The 22720-nt window shown below is 37.2% G+C and overlaps 1 protein-coding gene across 1 annotated transcript; it reads left to right on the top strand.

The window, feature by feature from the left end:
• Positions 1 to 1809: 1809 nt before the first annotated feature.
• On the top strand, positions 1810 to 22359 carry nphp3 (nephronophthisis 3). Its single transcript, XM_038288976.1, has 27 exons — positions 1810 to 2591; positions 3690 to 3815; positions 3960 to 4110; positions 4191 to 4343; positions 5327 to 5460; positions 7028 to 7188; positions 10645 to 10801; positions 11986 to 12060; positions 12156 to 12326; positions 12403 to 12506; positions 12925 to 13039; positions 13121 to 13264; positions 13369 to 13466; positions 15593 to 15695; positions 15784 to 15866; positions 16260 to 16392; positions 16515 to 16679; positions 17784 to 17878; positions 17978 to 18100; positions 18211 to 18400; positions 18480 to 18721; positions 18830 to 18905; positions 20255 to 20382; positions 20524 to 20764; positions 20855 to 20980; positions 21570 to 21685; positions 21773 to 22359. The coding sequence occupies exons 1-27, from the start codon at positions 2268 to 2270 to the stop codon at positions 21939 to 21941; spliced, it is 3903 nt and encodes a 1300-aa protein (XP_038144904.1). The 5' UTR covers positions 1810 to 2267; the 3' UTR covers positions 21942 to 22359.
• Positions 22360 to 22720: the final 361 nt, after the last annotated feature.

Below are 22720 nucleotides of genomic sequence, written 5' to 3'. Positions count from 1 at the left end.
CTGTCTTTCAGAGTCTTGGCTTCTATTCGGTGGAACAACTTGCCCATGTATATAGGATAAAGAAAAGCAACACTCCATCACCGGATAATTTCATGGATTTCTAACAACCCATCTATTTTTATTGTCTTTTACAAAGCTAGAGATCGACATCCTAATAAAACCTTGTTGTGTTTTTTGTCTCTTTTATATTGTAATATTTCCTGTATTATAAGCATCTTTTTATGTTTTAGATAAAATTTTATTCATATAAGCTTGGTTATGTGCTTTAATTTGATTAACTTCTGTTGACAGCAGTTTGGACAATGTATGTGGTTTTAACTTACTTAAAGGTGAAGTTTACATCAGAAAGTTACAAGAAAGATATTAGCTCTATTCTCGTCTAATAAAGAAAATTATTGAACTTTTATTTTGTAAAGTCATCTAAGCAATGGAGAAGCTGCAAGGCACCCAAGCTAAATTGCTGATATAACTTGCAGATTATTGCAATGAGGGGAGGCAACAATGACTCAACAATGGTTACCTCGTATAAAGGAATTCAGCTGTCCTCACTTTACATCAAATCAATTTCACATATAGAAACACCTCTGCTAAGAATATTAAGGAGTTCTGCAGCATTTAAAGTTGCATATCTCAGAGCTGTCCAAGAGAATTATTTAACCAAAAAGGCATAGCTTGCACAACACCAGCAGCAGATACGTGTGATGCATCTGCAGTCACAATGAAGGAAATGCGTAACCCACCAACCTGCTCTCAGGGGAAATCTTTGAGTCCAACACTGCTTTTCTTTTAAATCAGCAATAAGCATCTCTTTGCGGGGGCAGGGGATATCTCAGTTGTTTTTCATGAACTAGACTCATAAAGCAGGTCAGGAAGTATAAATTGAGATCTGTGCTCAAAAACTTTACAGGCACATTTAGTAAATTATCTTTAGTGAATTATCTAGCTAATAATATTTACCTTCCTTCTTGCATCTTTGTACTGTATTCATGTCTAATAAAACATGGGGAAAATAAAATTGGTATAAGCACTTTGATCAAATGGCTATTGCAGCATATATTCCAATCTTCCAGTGTAGCAAAAATAATTCAATTAGAGGGTTTGCTCAGAGGTGTAGCCAGAAAATCCTAATAGGGGTGCCCAGTCAATAACCAATGTACATGCAGGGGTGGCCGAAAGGCACCAGAACCTCAGGGTCAATCTTCACTGTTCCAACAGGAACGAGCACAAACATCCATATTTTCTAAATAAAGACAAACTATATATAAAGGAAACTATATTCCCTGCAGCCATTGCTAACAAATAGATGCATATTTTTAAACATCTATGCTGTGTAAATAAAAGGTATAGTGAACAAAATTATTTCAGGTTTGACTTCTGGGGCGAAAATATTTTACATACTTTTATCAATAATCATTCTGCAAAAAAATGATATTTAAATGTACTAATATCCACATTTAATAAATGTTTAAGTTATTATTAAAGTAGGTGTTTATCTATGATTTCACTGAAGACTCCTAGATGACTTGCAGAGTAACATAGTTATCTCTTTACCCCATATAACACAAAATCTAGTTCTGAAAAGAGCGTGAATTCTCTACTTATCATCTTTAGTGTTAGTATATGATGTGCATAATTAACCACAGTGTTTGTGTTGTAAAGTTATTGTTAATATATGAAAATGTTAAATGTTTAATAAGTCTGAACATTCCCCTACATAATATTACTGATGCCACCGTCTGTATTAGAAAAGAGAATAGAAAAAGTCTAACAACTCCAAACAAACCTTTTTTGACTTTCGCGGCTTCCGTATTCAAAGCTTGTTACCAAGGCAGCGAAGAGGAAGCTGTGAAAAAGGGAGCGGACCGTTATGTCCCTGTTTGTTTAACCTAGCTTCACAATTTTCATTTCTTCTTTTTTCAGGAGACAATATTGTGACAAGAGCATATTTACCAACGTATGTTTTTTCCAGCTTTATTTGTTTTTGTCTGCAGCAATGTCTCGGTGGGCCACGTTGCGTTAAGTATCTTTTCTTATTTTTGTCGTCTATAAATACATCGGCACTTGGTTGCGTTTACGTGTCACATCTATGTTGCTTGTCACGTCTACGTTATAAAGTCTATTTTTTTGACAATGTCACGAAATTAAAATCATTGTCTTTTTTTTTCTCGACGGTTATGAGAAAAAATGTCCACCCTATCCCCATTTTTCACCGCTCGGTAGCAGCTATGCTCATCAGAAAAAGGCTAATCTATTAGCTCTTTGCCATTATGGGCACCGCATCCTCTTTGGTCAGCCCAGGAGAGGTGATCGAGGATGGATACGGCGGTGAGGGAGGGGAAGCCTGTGAGATACCCGTTGAAGTCAAGCCCAAAGCCCGTCTCCTTCGCAGCTCCTTCCGCCGTGGACCTCGGGTTATTGGGGCCAGTTTCAAATCCACGGGCTCCGTGGACCTGGAGTATGCTGCAGAGTATGAGAGACTCCGAAAGGAGTATGAAATCTTTCGCGTCAGCAAGAATAACGAGATCACATCCATGCAGAAGAAGGAGGCCAAGCTTGACGAGGAGAACAAGAGGCTAAGAGCTGAGCTGCAGGTAAATAAAAGGTTAGGTTACTGAAATCACCAAAGTATCCCTCCTCCATATTTATTAAACTATGTGTTCAATGTTTGAAACATCTGACATCCATGTAAAAGGAGTGTCTGAACATCCTACCTTGTAAAAATATTAATTTCCCTAAATCCAGATCACTATTTGTGCCATCTGTGAATGCAGCAAACTGAGTGATCTGGATCACTGTGTGTCTGGACTTACAATTACAGACTGATGTCTGCAAAAACTGTTTAATGATTCTATATTAGTGGACAGAGTTGACATAACTGTATAGATCAGTCCCAGATCATCAGTGTCACTGCACCCCTGTGTTTGACTACTGGCTTTTTCCCATAGAATACTTTCCAAGATTTATAGCAGTTGCATTAAAATTAGAAAAAAACTTACTGCCAAGTAGTGTTTTACTGGTACAGGGAATTAGGAATAAGGATGTCCACATATGTAAATATATACGGATATAGATACAGAATATAATTTAGGATAAACAAATCTAAGTTGTTGAGGGATTTTATGAGAATATAGACAAATTCTGCAGCTTTTTGCACAGAGAGAGCAAATATTTAAAGTATATAACAACAAAAATGTTAAATGAAAATATTGTCCAAACTGTTTGAAACTTCTCTATATACCGGATACCATCCGGTCCAGTCTCTTTCTTACTCATTTATTCAATTCAATTATACTTTATTATATATTTACTTTTCAATTTTTTATGGACTTTTTAAAAACAGTTTTTTGCAAATATCTTAGTGGAGCTGCTGTCAAACCACTATGCAGCTGCAGAAATAAATTACAATGCTATAGAAAGATCCACCAGTGCAGCCTACTGTATTATTATTATTATTTTTGTTTGTATGTTTGTTTTGCTCATAGTGGCCTGTGGAACTAGACTCAGTTGTGATCAGGATAAATTTGTATTACTGTTTGTCTATATCATAATATGGTGCTGGTACATCTTTCAACTCTTGTTCTATTAGCTATAGTATTTTAGGTATACTGTTTAGTTAAAGTTATTTAAAGATGGATATATAGCATATATAATGAGGTGAGTGTTTAAAGTGTCCTGTTGGGGTTTAACAGGCTCTTCAGAAAACCTACCAGAAGATTCTCAGAGAGAAGGAGGCTGCCCTTGAGGCAAAGTACCAAGCTATGGAAAGGGCTGCCACCTTTGAACATGACAGGGACAAGGTGAAACGGCAGTTTAAGGTAAAAATAAACCCGTTTTTTTTTCTCTCTACGTTGTATTTGTGACATTGTTTTTTATTATAGCTTTTATCCAATTAGGTCAAGCAAATTGCGGGTTTTCCCACAAAGTCCTGTCTTTTTAACTTGATGCTCACTTGAATTCAGATTTTCCGTGAGACAAAAGAGAAAGAGATACAAGATCTGCTGCGTGCAAAGAGGGATCTGGAGGCCAAATTGCAGCAGCTGCAGACTCAGGGTATTCATGTTTTTAGTCCAATTGACTCTGATTCAGATGATAACCAAACCACTGTGACTGGTAAGACACTAATATCTATAGACATGTTTTTTCCTCTATATTCCTGTTTTAATTCACATACTATTTTTTGTTCTCATCAGCAGTTGGAACTCAGTGTGAATACTGGACTGGTGGGGTGCTGGGAAGTGAACCTTCAATGGGTAGCATGATGCAACTGCAGCAGACGTTCAGAGGACCGGAGTTTGCACACAGTTTAATAGATGTTGAAGGACCATTTGCAAATGTTAGCAGGGGTAAGGAAGCTATAGCTGAGACATCCTGTACAGGTGAAACCACAAAATAAAGGAAGGTTCATAAAAACATTTGAGGTCAAGTTGAAAATTTTATTTGTGGTTGTGTTAACATCCTGTGTTCAAGAGAAATAGTTCTAATTGTAAGACACTAAGGGCCTGATGTTTAAGGTAAGATAAGGTTTCCTCTTGAAACATCTGCAAATGTGTTTATCAGGCAAACCATTCTTTTTTGCATCTGTGGATTAATCAAAATACAGATCATATTCTCACAGCTGTGCAGATTTATGGCTGGATGATACACAAATGTAAACATGCATCTTTGTATGCACACAACATGTGCATTTCTTACTCATGGTAGGAGGGTAGGAGGTATTATTTAAATTCTCCTTCAATGTTTTTTAATGAGTATATACACGTATGTATGTATATATAGTTATTTTCATCATTTTTTTTGGTTTTACTTATGTCCATCCCACTTTCAGATACCAGGCTACCTATGCAAAGTGCACTATAGATAAAATATCAGCTAAAATATCGGCTTAGAAGCTTATCTTTCTTTTGTGGCCACTCTCAAACTTCCTTTATCAGAATGTATCTGGTTTTCTTCAATAGGGTGGAACCAAACTACTTTGTACAGCAATCTTTGTAAATTACCTTCAACACATCCACTTGTTGCACACAGACAAAGAAAATCTTTTCCTGCAATTTAGCCTTGTTTATTTGGAATCTTGCAAGATCGGGCCCTGACTGGATCCTGCTTGGCATTATTGCAACCTTTTTTTCACACCATCAGGGAAATGCACATCAAGCAATTATAAGCAATGAAATGTTGTCAATACATCAATAACTGTTTAAATTGCTGATTCATAGCTTTACCACGTTTGTGCTTTATAACATAGAAATGTTTTTAAAGGCTTATCGGTGTATTGTTATTTTCTGCAGCATGTAAACAACATAATCTGTTGTGTGTTTATTTCCATCAGATGACTGGGATGCTGCAGTGGCCAGTCTACTTCAGGTGTCACCTCATGTACCCCAGGCCTTATGGAGTAACACCGTGCGCTGCTACCTAATCGCCACACAAGACACCAAAACTGAGCTGGATATCTTTATTAGGGTCAGTTTCATGGACACTGTAGATTAGTAGTTGTAAAATGTTCTTGTTTAGGGGATATATTGACATTAATAATATGTTTTACACCTTAATAGAAGGACTGGATATTAAAACCACACATAACTAAATTCCTGCTTATTCAGCTTAAAAATCATTAAACTCTTATCTAGAGCAGTCAACACTTGTTGTCTAGGGAGCTATTGTTATTACTTATTGGTAAAGGAATATAGGGGGTTTAGGGGTATTTCTTAGTATTAGAATTTACTTAGATTCAATATACGCAATATCGGCAAATACTTTTGGATAATGCTACCAAATTTTTAGGAACACCTTTGGGATGAATTCAAGCGGATGCTGCAGTTCTGGATTTATAAATCCCTTAACATTGTGAAGGATGTTTACAAAATAAAGGTTAATAATGTATTTCCTGAGAAAATAAATGCCTTAAAATCCTTTCAGTTTTATCCCTCCTCTCGACCTAGTTCCTGAGAACTGAGTCATCAGAGGGGCAACCGATACTGAACTATGAATGGAGTCAGCTGTGATAAACATATTTGTAATATTTCTTTTAATTTCTAATTTTCTTTTAGGTATTGTAATTCTAAAATCTATATATATTAAAGTGTGACCAAAAAAAAAAAAAAAGAAAAAACAGAATAACATACAATTTAGTAAGTTGTTTTTTAGAAGATGCAGAAGGAACCCCATGTAGTCCTTGAGGGCCCCTTGGTGCCCCAAAGCATTAAAACCTATATGTCAACACCCTCGATGTTTTGGAGATCTTAAGCCATCCCGTGTTTGGACAGAGAAAAAAACAGTACACGCAAATATAATACAAGACTTTAATACAGGACCTTTATTCAAATGTATCGTTCTCATGTCAATGATAATTCAAGGCTAATGATATCAGGCGCTAATATCAGAAAGTTATTTTAATTACAGCGTTAAAAAGGTAGGATCTGTGTCTACACCTTGAAGCTTTCTCTCTCCGGTTCTTTTTCCTGAAAAGAGATCACACGGTACAAACTCTTTAAATAACACTTCAGAACGTATATGCATTAAATAACCATGAGACATGACATCAGATTTCGATATAAATTGTAATCTTACTCAGATCAGAGAAGTTGCTTAGAGTTACACAAGGTAGCGCTTACCAGCCGGACTCACTTCAAGGGAAGTGGCCATGACAAACAGGTAGATAAGCATTTTATACTTCAGTATGCTACATCATCACATCGTTACATCATAAACATTTGCAGATGAGGAGACATCCATGGCTCCAGCCCTATCAAAATATTAAACTTTGTTCTTAGCTGAAGGACACTGCTCTCATTCCATTCCCAATTATTTGCCACATACAGAAAGATGATTATAACTGTATATCCGGACAGAGGAACTGTCTTAATTAGATAAACTATTGGGGAAAACATCAGTTCTGACATGCAACAGGCAGCTAATATTAAGGTGTAATATCCTAACAACAGTGAACTGCCAATAATATTTTTCTTGTATACAAGATATATGTATATATATTTATTTTATTTTATTATTTTTTTTTTTTTTTGGACAGAAACACTCCTCTGTGTTGCGGAGAATGTGTGAGGGTCTGGGACATTTCTACCTAAACGTTTACTTTCCAGAGGAGAATACCTCTTCATATGCAGCGTTGCGAAAGCAGGAGATCGAGCGGAGTTCAGTGTGTCTTATTCTTCTTAAATCCACTGTCACAAGGTACACACACACTTTCACATTCCCCTGATTATTATTATGCTATTACATAATAATAAGGGGGTTGATTATTATCATCATTATAATAATAAGCATTAACAAAAGAATGTTTTAAGGATAATGGTTGTCTGTTCACTCAAGAGTTTTTGGAAAACATTTTGATAACTAAAATCCTGTCGTGTTTTGTTTTTTAGTGCTATCCTCCTGAGGCATTTCCAGTAGTTTTCTTAGTTGTGTTTGGTTTGTGTTTTTATGATCGCTTTTACTTGTTTCTTGACTTTGGAAAAATGAATGCCACTATCTAAAGCAATCAAAAATATGAACATAACAGAAAGGAAACTTTACTAAAAAGTGGAAACCAGATGTTTGCATTTTCTTTGCATATGTAAAGCTAACCATTTTTATATTTATTATATATTCACAAGCTTCTCATGTGTATTTTTTACCTGATGCCTTGGAATTTGTTCTTGATATTCCCACAATATGCTCTTGATGCCATTTATTTTATGAAGTGCAGCAAAAAAAAAAAAAAAACCTGCAACAGTCTGCTTTCCTCTACTCCATCTTTTTTTTTAACATATTTAGGGACATTGTGGCCAAATACATACATTTTCATCCACCAGACCTAAGGATGTTTCTCCAAACAAGGTCTGGGATCATTTGTAAACTTTGTATTTCTTTATGTTGCTTTTGTAGACTTACTGGAAATAGTGACTTGCGATATGGAAATTTCAGACCACAGCCATGACAAAACTTCATGCGCTAGCTAAACCAGGTGACCTTGATACATGCTAACCATATTAGCTAACAGTGTTTAAGCCATGTAGGTTTGAGCCTAACTGACAAGAGTATACAGAAAAAAAACTCAAGGCGACTCTAGACTTTGCTTACAGGTGCTGGTCATAAAATTAGAATATCATGAAAAAGTAGATTGATTTCAGTAATTCCATTTAAAAAGTGAAACTTGTATATTATATTCATACATTACATACAAACTCATATATTTCAGATGTTTATTTTGTTTAATTTTGATGATTACAAATGACAACAAATGAAAATCTCAAATTCATCATATCAGAAAATTAGAATATTGTGAAAAGGTTCAAAATTGATGGCCCCTGGTGCCACACTCTAATCAGCTAATTAACTCAAACCACCTGCAAAAGCCTTTAAATGGTCTTTCAGTCTAGTTCTATAGGCTACACAATCATGGGGAAGACTGCTGACTTGACAGTTGTCCAAAAGACGACCATCGACACCTTGCACAAGGAGGGCAAGACACAAAAGGTCATCGCTAAAGAGGCTGGCTGTTCACAGAGCTCAGTGTCCAAGCACATTAATAGAGAGGCGAAGGGAAGGAAAAGATGTGGTCGAAAAAAGTGTACAAGCAAGAGAGATAACCGCACCCTGGAGAGGATTGTGAAACAAAACCCCTTCAAAAATGTGGGGGAGATTCACAAAGAGTGGACTGCAGCTGGAGTGAGTGCTTCAAGAACCACCACACACAGACGTATGAAAGACATGGGTTTCTGCTGTCGCATTCCTTGTGTCAAGCCACTCTTGAACCACAGACAGCGTCAGAAGCGTCTTGCCTGGGCTAAAGAGAAACAGGACTGGACTGCTGGTGAGTGGTCCAAAGTCATGTTCTCTGATGAAAGTAAATTTTGCATTTCCTTTGGAAATCAAGGTCCCAGAGTCTGGAGGAAAAGAAGAGAGGCACTTCATCCACGTTGCTTGAAGTCCAGTGTAAAGTTTCCACAGTCAGTGATGGTTTGGGGTGCCATGTCATCTGCTGGTGTTGGTCCATTGTGTTTTCTGAGGTCCAGGGTCAACGCAGCCACATACCAGGAAGTTTTAGAACACTTCATGCTTCCTGCAGCTGACCAACTTTTTGGAGATGCAGATTTTTTTTTTCCAACAGGACTTGGCACCTGCACACAGTGCCAAAGCTACCAGTACCTGGTTGAAGGACCATGGTATCCCTGTTCTTAATTGGCCAGCAAACTCTCCTGACCTTAACCCCATAGAAAATCTATGGGGTATTGTGAAGAAGAAGATGCAATACACCAGACCCAACAATTCAGAAGAGCTAAAAGCCACTATTAGAGCAACCTGGGCTATCATAACACCTGAGCAGTGCCACAGACTGATCGACTCCATGCCACGCCGCATTGCTGCAGTAATACAGGCCAAAGGAGGCCCAACTAAATACTGAGTGCTGTACATGCTCATACTTTTCATGTTCATACTTTTCAGTTGGCCAACATTTCTATAAATCCTTTGTTTTTATTGGTCTTCAGTAATATTCTAATTTTCTGATATGATGAATTTGAGATTTTCATTTGTTGTCATTTGAAATCATCAAAATTAAACAAAATAAACATCTGAAATATATGAGTTTGTATGTAATGTATGAATATAATATACAAGTTTCACTTTTTAAATGGAATTACTGAAATCAATCTACTTTTTCATGATATTCTAATTTTATGACCAGCACCTGTATTTTTTCTCTAGAAAACATCTCTCTAGAAAAGAGATGTTTTCCTTTACACAGTTGCAAGTTCCTCCACCTTAAAGTATTTTTTAAATATATTTTAATATATAAACACCTTTGTCTTTCTCACTGTTCTTGGTTGTTGTTATGCAGCCCCTGTAAACTCTTTTTCTGACTCCTCATCTTCAGCTATTTGTCATCAGATGAAATTGTGATTAAAATGAAAACAGAGCCACCCCCACAAAAAAACCCTGCAGTCACCACGTTAAGGTGTGCCCCCTCCCCTTTCATTTCTAAAGAACAAAAAACAAACAATCAAAATAACTGCAAGATGCAGAAATTAGTGACTAGAAATGATTGTTCCACCATCGCTTTGTTGCCCCCTCTAGCGCCTCATATAGTGCATACCTACTGTTTGCACCACTGGTGGTATGACACCTGCATGAAGCTAGCCCTCCTATTTTCACTGAGTTTTTTTATGGAGTAGGGTGCAGCTAATGTGGGTGGAGACCACCTGATTCTTTTATGACTTCAGTGTATTTACCAATACAGAGTTGCTGTTTTCAGCCACAATTTAGAAAGCAAACGGTGACATCTCCAACTCTTCTTCCATACGTCACTAGCGCTTTCTGCAAGAAGCTCCCCGAAGTTCAACAAAAATTGTTGCTTTTATATAAACTTGTATATATAAAGACTTCTGAATTTGGAGTAAATGATATAAAATTCAAACAACTACATCTGATTAGATAAACATTTAGGAAATAGAATTAATCTTGGCTTTATAATTGACCTAAAAAAGGAAATTCTTAGTCTGATTTAAGGCCAGAGTATGAAGAGAACAGCTGATCTATCTTTTTATACAGTGTAAACATCTGGTTTCCGGTATATAGGGGGAAGTAGTAGCTCTGTGTCTGCAGAAATAATGGATTTTCTTGATATACTGAGTAACATCTATTTTGCAGGTCTATGACAGAGGATTGTGACGAGGCCTTTGTTAAGAACCCGGATGGTCACCCACTGGTGCTCTACCTTAGGACTGAAGAGGACAGCAGCTTGACTGGGCCTGTCAGGCAGCTGTTGGAAAGGGTCAATGCAGCAGACAAGGCTGCCAAAGTTAAGGTGTGTAACTTCTATATTTACTGTAGAGAATATAAGGGAAACAAATCTGTTCTGTCGTGACTAAATGATTCAAATATCATTTCTGTTTATTGTAAGCCAGCATTATAGATTTTACTGTGATAAATTAGGCTTAAATGTTTCTGCATGATGGCTGAGCTGGTAAAGCAATCCTCTCTAAGCTTCAGGTAGTTTTCTATCTTTTTTGAATAATTATGTTTTTATTATTTTAATCAAAATTTTTTATTTTGTATTTAATAAATAAGGGCTGCTAAGTGGTGCAGTGGGTAGCACTGCTGCCTTGCACCAAATAGGTGTGGGTTTGATTCTTGGCCCAGGGTCTTTCTGTATGGAGTTTGCATTTTCTTCCTGAGCATGTGTGGGTTCTCTCCGGGTACTTCGGCTTCCTCCCACAGTCCAAAAACATGACTGTTAGGTTAATTGGCTTCTCTAAATTGTCCTTAGGTGTGAGTGTGTGTGTGAATGGTTGTTTGTCCTGTGTGTCTCTGTGTTGCCCTGTGATGGACTGGCGACCTGTCCAGGGTGAACCCCGCCTCTTGCCCATTGACTGCTGGAGATGGGCACCAGCACCCCTCGCGACCCCACTCGGGACAAGCGTGTCAGATAATGGATGGATGGAAAAAAAAATAATAATAATAATAATGGCGTTTTTATATTTTGTGTGGATATTACTACTTAATTACAGTGCCCCCATACTGTCCTGTTTTTTTAGCCTTGATAAGTTGAATTAAAAGGATATTGAACTTCTTTCTTGTTTTTTTACCTTGTTTCAGTTTTGAAAGATATCAATATTCATTTCTGACCACTGAAAGGATTTTTATATTTTTTGTATAAAGAGAACTCCTAAGTTGGAGTTGCCACATCACAATTTGTTTGTTTTTCCTATTTTTTGTAGCTTTTATTTTCAAGTAACAGAAGGAGAACACTTGCATAAAATCATACTTGTTTAAAGGTATAGAAGGCCTTTTTTTCCCTCCTTTTGGCCCCTAAATCCTTTTTTTGAAGTTCAAATCTGAGGTTCAAAGCATTGACAACTCCTTTTTGTTCTATTGATTTGAAAACAACTGATTCTTATTTTTTTCTAAAACAGTGGAACATGTTTGTAAGCAAGAAACTAGGGTCTAGGTCTCTCACTGAGAAGAAAATTCCCTTTTACCGTTTGTTAGGTGGTGGATCACAGCGGCTCTGCTGAAGAAGGAGCTAAACTGATTTTTGCTCAACTAGAGAAGATCATCAAGCAGGTGCAGACCATCATGTTTTTCTATTTGTTTAAAATCTGGACATTGTTTTCAGGTTACTGTCCTTTTTAAATGCTGAATATAATTTCACTGTTTAGGAATTGTTGGGTTTGGAAGGAGCGGATGATGACTCCAAGCACTCTGCCATAGATGTTGGTCAGGAGGAGGATTTGGGTGATGTGCTTTGGGACCTCCACGACGAACAGGAGCAGATTGAATCCTACCAGCAGGCTTGCAGCAGCACCACCTCCCATTTAGGCTTCCAAAAGGTATAACAAATTATTTCTCTAACATTCCCTTAAAGAATACTTTTCATCCATTAAATTGATGTGCTGTTCCTCTCAGTATATAGATCGTTTAAACGACATGATCGCTGCCCCTCCGCCGACGCCGCCCCTACTGGTGTCCGGGGGTCCAGGTTCAGGAAAGTCTCTCTTGCTTTCCAAATGGTGAGAGAAGATTTCTGCACAGAACAAAATTTTGATACAGTCACAAAAAAATCAGTTTCACTTTTAGTTCAAGTTCATTTTTTTATTCTTACATTTCTGTTTTGGCTATTTATAACTTCAACATAAATATTCTTACCCGTATTGTGTATTTTATAAAATTTATTTATTTACTATACATTGAACAGGTGTTTGAAACGATCGTCTTGTAAAATTTCTTTGATTAGTTCCAATTATTTTGCTTTTTTTTGTAGTTGTTAGTTTGATCAATTCATAGTCTTTTTATTCTACTGTTTCACTTCTTTATTTGTTTCTTGAGTTTTTAATTAAAGGTTGACTGATGTGTTGTCTTCAGAAAGTATACAGTTCTGCGTTTTATGTGTAGGCTGCCTCTTTTTTATGGATTCTTCATTTTTTACAGGATGGAGCTGCAGCAGAAGCAATCCCCCAACACTTTGTTCCTTTATCATTTTGTCGGACGCCCCCTTTCCATAAGCTCAGAGCCTGTTCTCATTATCAAACGCCTCACAGTCAAGGTAAAAACTCTGTCATGGATTTTCTTCCAGCTAAGACATGTCTTGAATACAGTCTGTTTATTCTCATCCATTTTCTGTTAGCTGCTGCAGCACTTTTGGTCCATCTCTGGTTTATCCATGGATCCCAGTAAGATTTTGGAAGAATTTCCTCGCTGGTTGGAGAAACTGTCTGCTCGGCACCAAGGAAACATCATCATCATCATTGACTCAATTGACCAAATACAGGTGATTCCTTTCTCTACTTTAAGTTCAACACATATTTTTGTCTGAATTTGTAGAGCTTATTATCATATTTCAGTAATGTTCTTTATCACTTTATCCTGTTTCAGCAAGCAGAAAGGCACATGAAGTGGTTGATTGACCCTCTTCCTGTCAACGTCAGAGTGGTGGTGTCGGTTAATGTAGAAACGTGTCCTCAGGCTTGGAGGTAATAATTTGACTGCAAATTGTCTCCGCATCCACAAAAGGATCAAAGTTTATTGTTGATCGTGTTGCAAGATTAAAATTACACATATAGAGACAATTATGGGAATTTTTATAGTATATATATTAGTGCTGTCAAAATTATCGCGTTATTAACGCGTTAACGCGAGGCCATTTTAACGGCGATAATTTTTTTAACGTGAGATTAACGCTATGTGGTTTTATGGTACAATTTTCCAAGTACATCCCGCTGCAGCCTGCGGGAAGGCGGGGCTATTTTCCCCCAGTCTATGCATTTCTCATAGGCTTCGAGAGCGGAGCTCCTCAAGGGAAAAAGACGCTCATACACTGGGTGACGCTAGTGCCTTTTCTTTAAGCTCCACCACCAACAAACAAGTTGAGTGTCTGGTAACTAGTAGCAACCTGAAATACGCTGAGAAAACAGATTACTGAGGTGAAATGGAATCTGCTACGGCACTCTTGCTCTGTGTACGCCACAGGTCGGTATCGTGTGTGTGTGTGTGTGGGTGGGTGTGTCTGTGTGTGGGTGAGTGGGTGTGTGTGTGTTCTCATTTTTGTTAAGAGTCTGAAAAGTAACTTTCATAGACTACCTTCATCTAGTGATGTCGGTCTATTGATTTTGATGTATTGATTGAAAATTGTTCATTATTATCTTGGTTAATTAACATCTAATGTTAACTCTACTAAATTTTATAGCAGTAGGGTAAAATGCTTGTCTTTGTTCAAAAGACTGTATTAACTGTAAAGACTGTCTTTTACATCAGCCTGTTTTCAGGGCCTTTTTTTTTGGCTACATATTTGTTATTTTTTGCTACATGCCTCCCCATCTTCTTGCCATATGTTTCTATGGCATAAATCAGTATCTGTGACCTGTTTTCATTTTAAAAAAAGAACATTGGCACAAACCTAGCCTGTATGTATTTTTTTGTATGTCATCGAGAGTATTTAAATGATTTTCAATCAGGAAAAAAATGTGCGATTAAAATGCGATTAATCGCGAGTTAACTCAGGCATTGATGCGATTAATCGCGATTAAAAAATGTAATCGATTGACAGCACTAATATATATATATATATATATATATATATATATATATATATATATATATATATATATATATATATATATATATATATATATATATATATATATATATATATATATATATATTGTTACATGTCCATGGGTTAAAAATTCTGGATCTAAGAGAGGCATGATATTATCCAAAGTTTGTTTGAGAGTTTAGTAACACAACAAAAAAGTCCTAGAAACATCTAAAAGCAAAGAGAGTTTTTAGATTAAATTTCTTTGGGAACCTGCTGGTGTAACTGTCTAACTAAATACTTTGCAAACCTTTTAATTCTTTCCAAAAACAAAATTAAAACCTTAACATGAATCCTAAAATGTATGAACAATACATGCAGGGAGGATAAAATTAGGACAACTTCCTTATGTGTCTTGTTAGCAAACATGCAGTAGCTTTTTGGACTAGCCTCAGGCGACCCAGAGGAAAGCTGTTCCATCCTACATGAAGACAGTGGCAGTAGTTCAGTCTAGAAGACATAAAAACATGTATTAATGACAGTTTGTTCCTCATTAATCCATCCCTCTTATTGCAGTAAACCAACACCACCAAATAAGATCCAGATCGTCGGAGTGATTCTGTTACCACCATGCTTTACAGTATGAATAATCCCCTAAAAACCGTGGACAGCAATGTTCCATGCGCCCCTTTTCTTTCATCTGTTGTTGATATTTTTTTGAATCTTCGACCTAATTGGGTTTTCCTACAGAAACATGATCCCAAAGAAACCTGGAAATTGGTTTAGGAATGCACACAACAGGCTGACATTAGTGCTTTTTTCACATTTAGTCAAGTTTTGTTTTCCCTAGCTATACTCAAAAGTTGATCCTATGTGGTTGTGCATCCAGTCCTTGTTTTATTATGCAGGTATTGTACTCTTTAAAAGAACAACAAAAATCCATAATTAAAAGCCAAATTTAGATATGACATTTCTGCTCCTAATGCCTTCTGTTCTGTGAGCATGTGTTCTAAATCTGCACACTTATGGGAACATCTGCAGTTCAAAAAATACTTTTTTCTTTAGGTTGTGGCCTACCCTTCACTTGGACCCACTTAGTCCCAGAGAAGTTAAGAGTGTAGTCACTGGAGAGTGTCAGGCGACCGATCTTAGACTCACCAAGGATCAGGTCAGTGTGGAAATGTAGAATGCTTTTTTTTTATTATTATGAATAAATGCATTTATCTGCACGGTTTATAGATTTAATTTTGTCGTAGGAGAAAAAGCTGGAAAGGCACTGTCGCTCTGCATCGACATGCAATGCACTGTATGTCACACTGTTGGCAAGGATGATTACCAGGTCAGCTATGTCTACTTTCTGGGTTCTGTATTGGGAAATAGGAAAGTAAAGTAAAAGTTAGGTCTTTTTTTAGATTGGTTAGACCAGGACTCACCTACATTTCTTTCTTCTATTTCAGTCACATTTAACGGTTGCAGAAAATGTCCTTTAAATCCTATTAAACTCTTTAGAAATGACTTGTGAATTGGACTGGTCTTCTGTATTTAGAGTGTTTGAATTTATTGCATAGGTTTTAGGTTTTTTTTTTCTTCCTGACATTTTTAGAAAATCTTAGATAAGGATATGCTACACCTTTTAACATCCTCAAACACAATGCTTTTAGGAAAGTAAAGATTTCTGTGTATTAGATAGCATTTTTTAAGAATAAAATCAACTTGTTTTGGATGGTTTTAGATCTGGTGGGACCCTGGAGAAGAACCTGGAACAGTGTCTGCAGTGTCAGGACACCTTGTCTCTCTATCGCCTGGCGCTAAGAATGATGTTAAAGTCCCTCAACTCGGAGCGAGAGAGGCACATAATGAAAGAGGTGAAACATTGTCATATCTAGGCTTTGCTGTAATTGCAGCAATAGATAAACAGACATATTTTACTGCATTTTTTTTATGCTTAGCAGAAGAATAAATGCTTTTTTTTCCTTCCTTCTCCTAGATGCTGTGCCTTGTGTTTTCCAGCCACAATGGAGTGAGTGAATCAGAGGCATTAGATCTTTTCCCAGGGCTAGAGTGGCCAGCTCTGTCTTCTCTGCTCCACCACCTAAACAGACTCTGCATTGTGACCCTCCGCTGTGGACTCATCAGGTTTCAGCACTTGCAGGTAAACAGCTGCACACCTGGTCCATATGATTCAAAAGACGATAAAAATCTTCTTCATCCCACAGATATAAAACATTGAAATAAAAGTTCAAACTAAGCCAGCTACTTTAAAAAAGAAACATTTTACCACAGGGCTGAATAGATTTGAATGCCTAAGATAGGAACAAAAAAAGACCTAAATGTGTTATAAAGCAACTAGAACAACTAAAAGAAACTCTCTCATTATGGCTAAAAGTCCTCGATATATAAATAAACAACGAAAGGAATTGCAGTCTTGTTTTTTTTTCCATCTTAGTTTTGAATTACTGTCATAGTGTCATATTCTTTTTTTCTTTATATGTATATTTACCTTAGTGTGTATCTATGTGCTTCTATATGCATTTTAGTTTCTTACTGAGACACCTCCTGTGCAATATTAAATTATATTTATATTATTTTCTAGTACTGAAAGAAACCTTTCCAAAAGGTAACAGTAACGTAGGTGTGCTGACACCTGCTGGCCAGTGGTGGCACTGAATTTTGGATATTAAGTCCAGGATTTTGGGATGCGTTACATTTTTTCTCAAGCAGCGCTCCAGCGCATCTAACCGATAAAAGAAAACTATTAGGAAGTTAATTTTTTTTAGTCATTTAGTCATTACCAAACAAATGATAAGAATCCAATATGATTTTTTTTAAGAAATTAGAACGTCATCCACACCAACCTTTTTATAGAATGTTAGTTTATGGCCATATTATGAGGTTCAAGACTGTTGACTTGTTGACATATTCCACAAAGAAGTTACGCCAAAAAAGGCTGAAGCTTAAGGAGTGTACAAAATCAAAGCATATAAATGGAAAGTTACGTGACAGAAAAAAAAATCAAAACCACTAACTTTAACTTGGTTACAGTAATATATGAACTACTAAATGGCACCTCTGTCCTTGGTTTTCTCCATTTAACCAGTGATGCTGATTCTTTAGCTTTATACTTTCTAGTAAATCCATGTAAGATCTCACATTATAAATAGATTTATGTCATTTGTATTCAGGATTACTAAAATGAATTAGATTAATGATATATTTTAAATATAGAGTCTTATTTTATTATTTGTCTGCCTTGCAGGCTTGTGAAGCTGTGAGGCTGGAGTTCCTAGGTGGAGGAAGTGGCTGTGCCTCCTACAGGGAGAAACTAATCCATTACTTCAATCAGCAGCTCAGGTGTGCAGCGTACTCATCCTCCCCTCTAACTCTAACACAAACATCGCAGATCTTATTTTACAGCCGGTGAAACTCAAGTCGTTGTGTGTATGCTTGCAGCCAGGACTGCGTCACATGGCGTGTTGCAGATGAGCTTCCCTGGCTGCACCAGCAGCAGGAGGACAAAACTAAACTTCAGCTCAGTCTGCTGAACCTGTTTGTCTCCCAAAACCTGTACAAGAGGTAAAAGTTTGCTTCTACTGAAAATATGTGGGGTTATGAGATGGTATTTAATCATTCTAAGATTTTGCATTTTGTCTTTGTTTACATTTTTTTTTTCTTATTCCTCCCAGGGGTCATTTTTCTGAGTTGCTGGCCTACTGGCAGTATGTGGGAAAAGACAAAAGCTCCATGGCAACTGAATACTTCGACTCCCTAAAACGATACGAGAAGAGCTGCGAGAGTGAAGACAGTATGACAAAGCTTGCAAACCTTTACGAGACTTTAGGTCGCTTTCTCAAAGACCTAGGTCTTCCAAGTCAGGTACATTGGGTGATTTTCTTTATCACGCATATAAAACGTAAACCATTTCTTTCTGCTAAACTTCGACGTGTTCTTCTAGGCTGTTGCTCCTTTACAAAGGTCTCTTGAGATCAGAGAGACAGCCCTGGACCCAGACCATCCCAGTGTCGCTCGCTCGCTACACCAACTGGCTGGAGTTTATGTCCAGTGGAAGAAGTATGGGAATGCTGAACAGCTGTACAAGCAAGCGCTTGAGATAAGCGAGAATGCCTACGGTGCTGAGCATGTCACTGTGGCACAGGAGCTGGAGTCCATTGCCATGCTCTATCAGAAACAAAACAAGTAAATGTTTTTTTTTTTTTTACATGTACTCCCAAACGATTTTTGAGGACTTAATTCAGCGTTTCTGTATCAGGTTGAGTTAAACATTTTAGACTTTCTATTAATCAGATATGAACAAGCTGAGAAACTCCGGAAAAGGTCAGTAAGAATTCGTCAAAAGACGGCACGCCAAAAAGGTCACATGGTGAGCGAATTTTTCACATCTGTACCTGTCTCTCTTCAGTAAATAAATGTGTTTCAATTTCAACCTTAAACAAAGTATGTTATTAAGATTTAATATGATAGATCAACACATATACAGGAAATAGACAATGGAAGGAAAGAGTACCATCATGAAGGCCAAGGAACTCACTGAAAAATATGGAAACAGTTTTAAAATTAGAAAATGTACAGAGAGATAGTGAAGATCTGAAGCAAATGGGCTGAGACAGGAAACTGAACCCAGGAAAGATATACAAACAATATGACTTTAAAGAGGCAAAGCTCAGCTTCAATCACAGAGGCTGTGAAGAGATGCTTATTGTAACTTTGGAAGAGTTCTAGAGATTAACATGTCAGGTTTGAGAATCTATTAAGGAATACTGAGTTGAAGAAATGGCAACAAGAGAGCCATGGTTTAAACAAAGCCATGAGAGGTTCTGTTTGAAATGTAAAGAGAGTGCTCTGTTTTGATGAAACCAACATTGACTATCATTGCCTGCATGCAGAACACTTTGCAATCTAAAAAAAGAACCACTGCTTATCAGACTGACCTCAATATGACATTTGTAGGTGAAGCCTTTAAGCAGAACAACTCTAAACATGCGGCCAGAGCTACGATGGAATCATTAGATCAACAGTGTCATATATTTGTGTTAGACGGGCCAAAATTGTCACTCAACGCTGACAAAACTTTTCATTTTTAAATACAAATCCAAAAGCTTTTTTATTGGGATTTTTCTCTTTCTTTTAGATAATTTCTTTTTCTTTTAGATAAAAATCCGAATATACAATATTAAAGGAAAGAAAAAACAATATTCGGATTCTGTAGAAACAGATCTAATACTACCAAAGCTGCTCTTTGCAGCAACAACCCAGTACAAGTTTGTTTGTTTTTTTGTTGTTGTTTTTTTTAGAAATACTCACAAATTATTAGCTGTGCGGGTCAGTTAGATTTGCACCATTATTAAATTGCATTGCACAACATCATTCCAAGGACTATAAATGGCTCCCAGTGCTCACTTTGAGCTCCCCTAGTTTAGCACAAAGGCCCAAATCTAAATGATAATCCATGGTAAATTTGCAGACACTCACTTTCTAGTCTGACTGAACTATATGTGCAAAGCTGGTAGATAAACACCCCAATAAATGCAGGCAGGTTTGCAAAATATTAAGAAGTGTGAAAATGAAGTATGATTTTCCTTAAAATTCAATGCGTGACACAACTTTAGTTACAAAGATCACATTATCTTTCACATGTGAATAAATAAGAGTCATGCTGTCTTAATAAAACATCTAAAACCTTCTTCCATGTTTGTTTTACTCCCTTATCAGTACGGCTTTACTTTGTTGAGGCGTAGAGCCCTCCAGCTAGAAGAGCTGACTCTGGGGAAGGACTCTGCAGACTGTGCCAAGACACTCAATGAACTGGGAGTCCTTTACTACCTCCAAAACAACCTGGAGTAAGACACAGTTCACCTTAAATACTCTATTAAACTACCCAGTATGAGGATCTAACCTTATAGATGGAGCAGTTCCATTTACCCTCATATTTATAGTTCACCTAAATGTTTAAAATCTTTCTTCATTTTTCCTCTCATCAGTGCAGCCAAAGTGTTCCTGACCCGTTCCCTGGAGATGCGCCAACGTGTCCTCGGTCCAGATCACCCAGACTGCGCTCAGTCTCTCAACAACCTGGCTGCGCTCAACACAGAAAGGAGGGAGTACGAAACGGCAGAGGACATGTATGAGAGGGCACTGGAGATCCGCAGGAACGCGCTGTCCTCAGACCACCCTTCTCTGGCGTACACTGTCAAACACCTGGCCATGCTCTATAAGCGCAGAGTGAGACATCAGTCAGATTAAATGTTGAAACTTGTGACATCAAGTGTTTTAGGGGGGTATTTCATTTTTATGTTAATGTCTCCCATGAAGGGTAAGCTGGAGAAGGCCGTTCCACTTTATGAGCTTTCTCTAGAAATCAGAGAAAAGAGTTTTGGCCCCAAACACCCAAGTGTGGCTACAGCACTGGTGAACCTCGCTGTCCTCTTCTGCCAACTGGTGAGACTCATCCACAAACCCTTCATGCATCGCTAAAAGTATTCACGCCACTGGAACTCTTTCATATTTTACCAAATTAAAAACACACTTCTCAATGTGATAGACCAACATACACAGTGCATTTATTTGAAGTGTTAGGATGTAGATCCATTGATTTAATGCATTGTGACTCAGGAAAAAATAGGCCATACATTTGGATTTTTTTTGCCAATTTATGACACATTTGCACTGCAGGTCTTTTGAAAGGACATTTCAACAAGCTTTACACATAAATATTTGCCTATCCTCCTTTGCAGAATAGCTCAAGCTCATTTGGACCGGCCCAAGCAGTCTGTAAACAGCTATTACTCAAATCTTGCAGATGATCATTTGGATTTATCAGTTTCACCACACGAACATTCTTTGATCTAAATACAAAATGGGAAAAGTTATTTTCACAAAGGGTCAAGTTGGTTTTGATAGGTTTTCTATTTTTAATGAATAAACATTTGAATTTTTGCAGTTTTTTTTTCTGGTTTTCCACTGTCAGTGTATATATTTTCTTTTGGGTTTTATGGCCAAAAGCTAATTGAGACTTTTATTTTTATAGAAAAAACACAGTGAGGCCTTGCCACTTTATGAAAGAGCACTGAAAGTCTACGAAGATAGTTTGGGCCGCTCACATCCACGGGTCGGAGAAACCCTGAAAAACCTGGCTGTGCTAAGGTAAGAATATTTATCATCCTCTTAACACCGTAAAAAACGCCTCACATTGCTTCGATTATTTTGCTTTCATGCTGTCATTTAATCCAGTTATGAGGAAGGTGACTTTGAGAGGGCGGCGGAGCTGTATAAGTGTGCGATGGAGATTAAAGAAGCAGAGCCGTCGTTGGTATGTGGCAACGCGCCGTCTCACCATTCTTCCAGCGGAGACACGTTCAGTCTCAAGACACCTGCTCCTCTACCACATGCTGCAAGGTGACTGTTTTCACTGGGAATCACACCAGGAAATTTCTCCATAGAACAGATGAAACTTCCAACCTTCATCACGGAGGGTTAGATGTAATGAATGTAAAGACACAATCAGATGGGAATGCTCTGTGGAGGAGAAACCAACTTATATTCAAAGTGTTCCATTGAAGGGTTTCCTCCACTCATGAACTTTTGATTAACTTGGGATAAAGTTACAGACACTTTATTTTTTGTGTACATTTATTCAAAGCGTGAAAAACTACAAAAAGGCAACAGTGCTCAGTTTTCAAGGAGACACTAAAGATACGTTTCCTTTGTGCTCCTTACAGATACAGACCTCCGACCTCGGATTTCATTTAGCACCTTCTAGTCTTTTTATCTGGGTAAATTTCTCCAAAGACTTTATATCACAACAGTGTTATAAAAAAGAAAATTCTCATTGCTGAGTGGATTTGTTTTACATCTCTAGAGATGATCTCTCAAGTTCTCCAAATCTTTTAAAATAGTTTTTTGTGAAGTTTTAAATAACAACTGACCTCTGCATTATTTTTTTGCATAAAAGAAACTGAAAATGTGCCAATAAACACTTAAGCATGTAAGCTTTTGATGCACTTTTAGTTATGTTATGATAGTAAAGAGTAAACAACACTAATGACCTCAGAAAACAAGAGTTTCTGGAGTAAATTTCACTTCCCCACTGAAACCAAGAGGACCATTTTAAAGTTTACATAACGCTAAGCCTTCATTTTTGTATAAACTAAAGTACATTTTTAGAGAGAAGAATGTTTA

The sequence above is a fragment of the Cyprinodon tularosa genome, unplaced genomic scaffold (genome assembly GCF_016077235.1).
Source record: "Cyprinodon tularosa strain WSP-4 unplaced genomic scaffold, ASM1607723v1 ctg260, whole genome shotgun sequence".
Lineage (NCBI taxonomy): Eukaryota > Metazoa > Chordata > Actinopteri > Cyprinodontiformes > Cyprinodontidae > Cyprinodon > Cyprinodon tularosa.
Note: the sequence above shows the minus strand (reverse complement) of the source record. Positions and strands in the feature narration are given on the sequence as shown.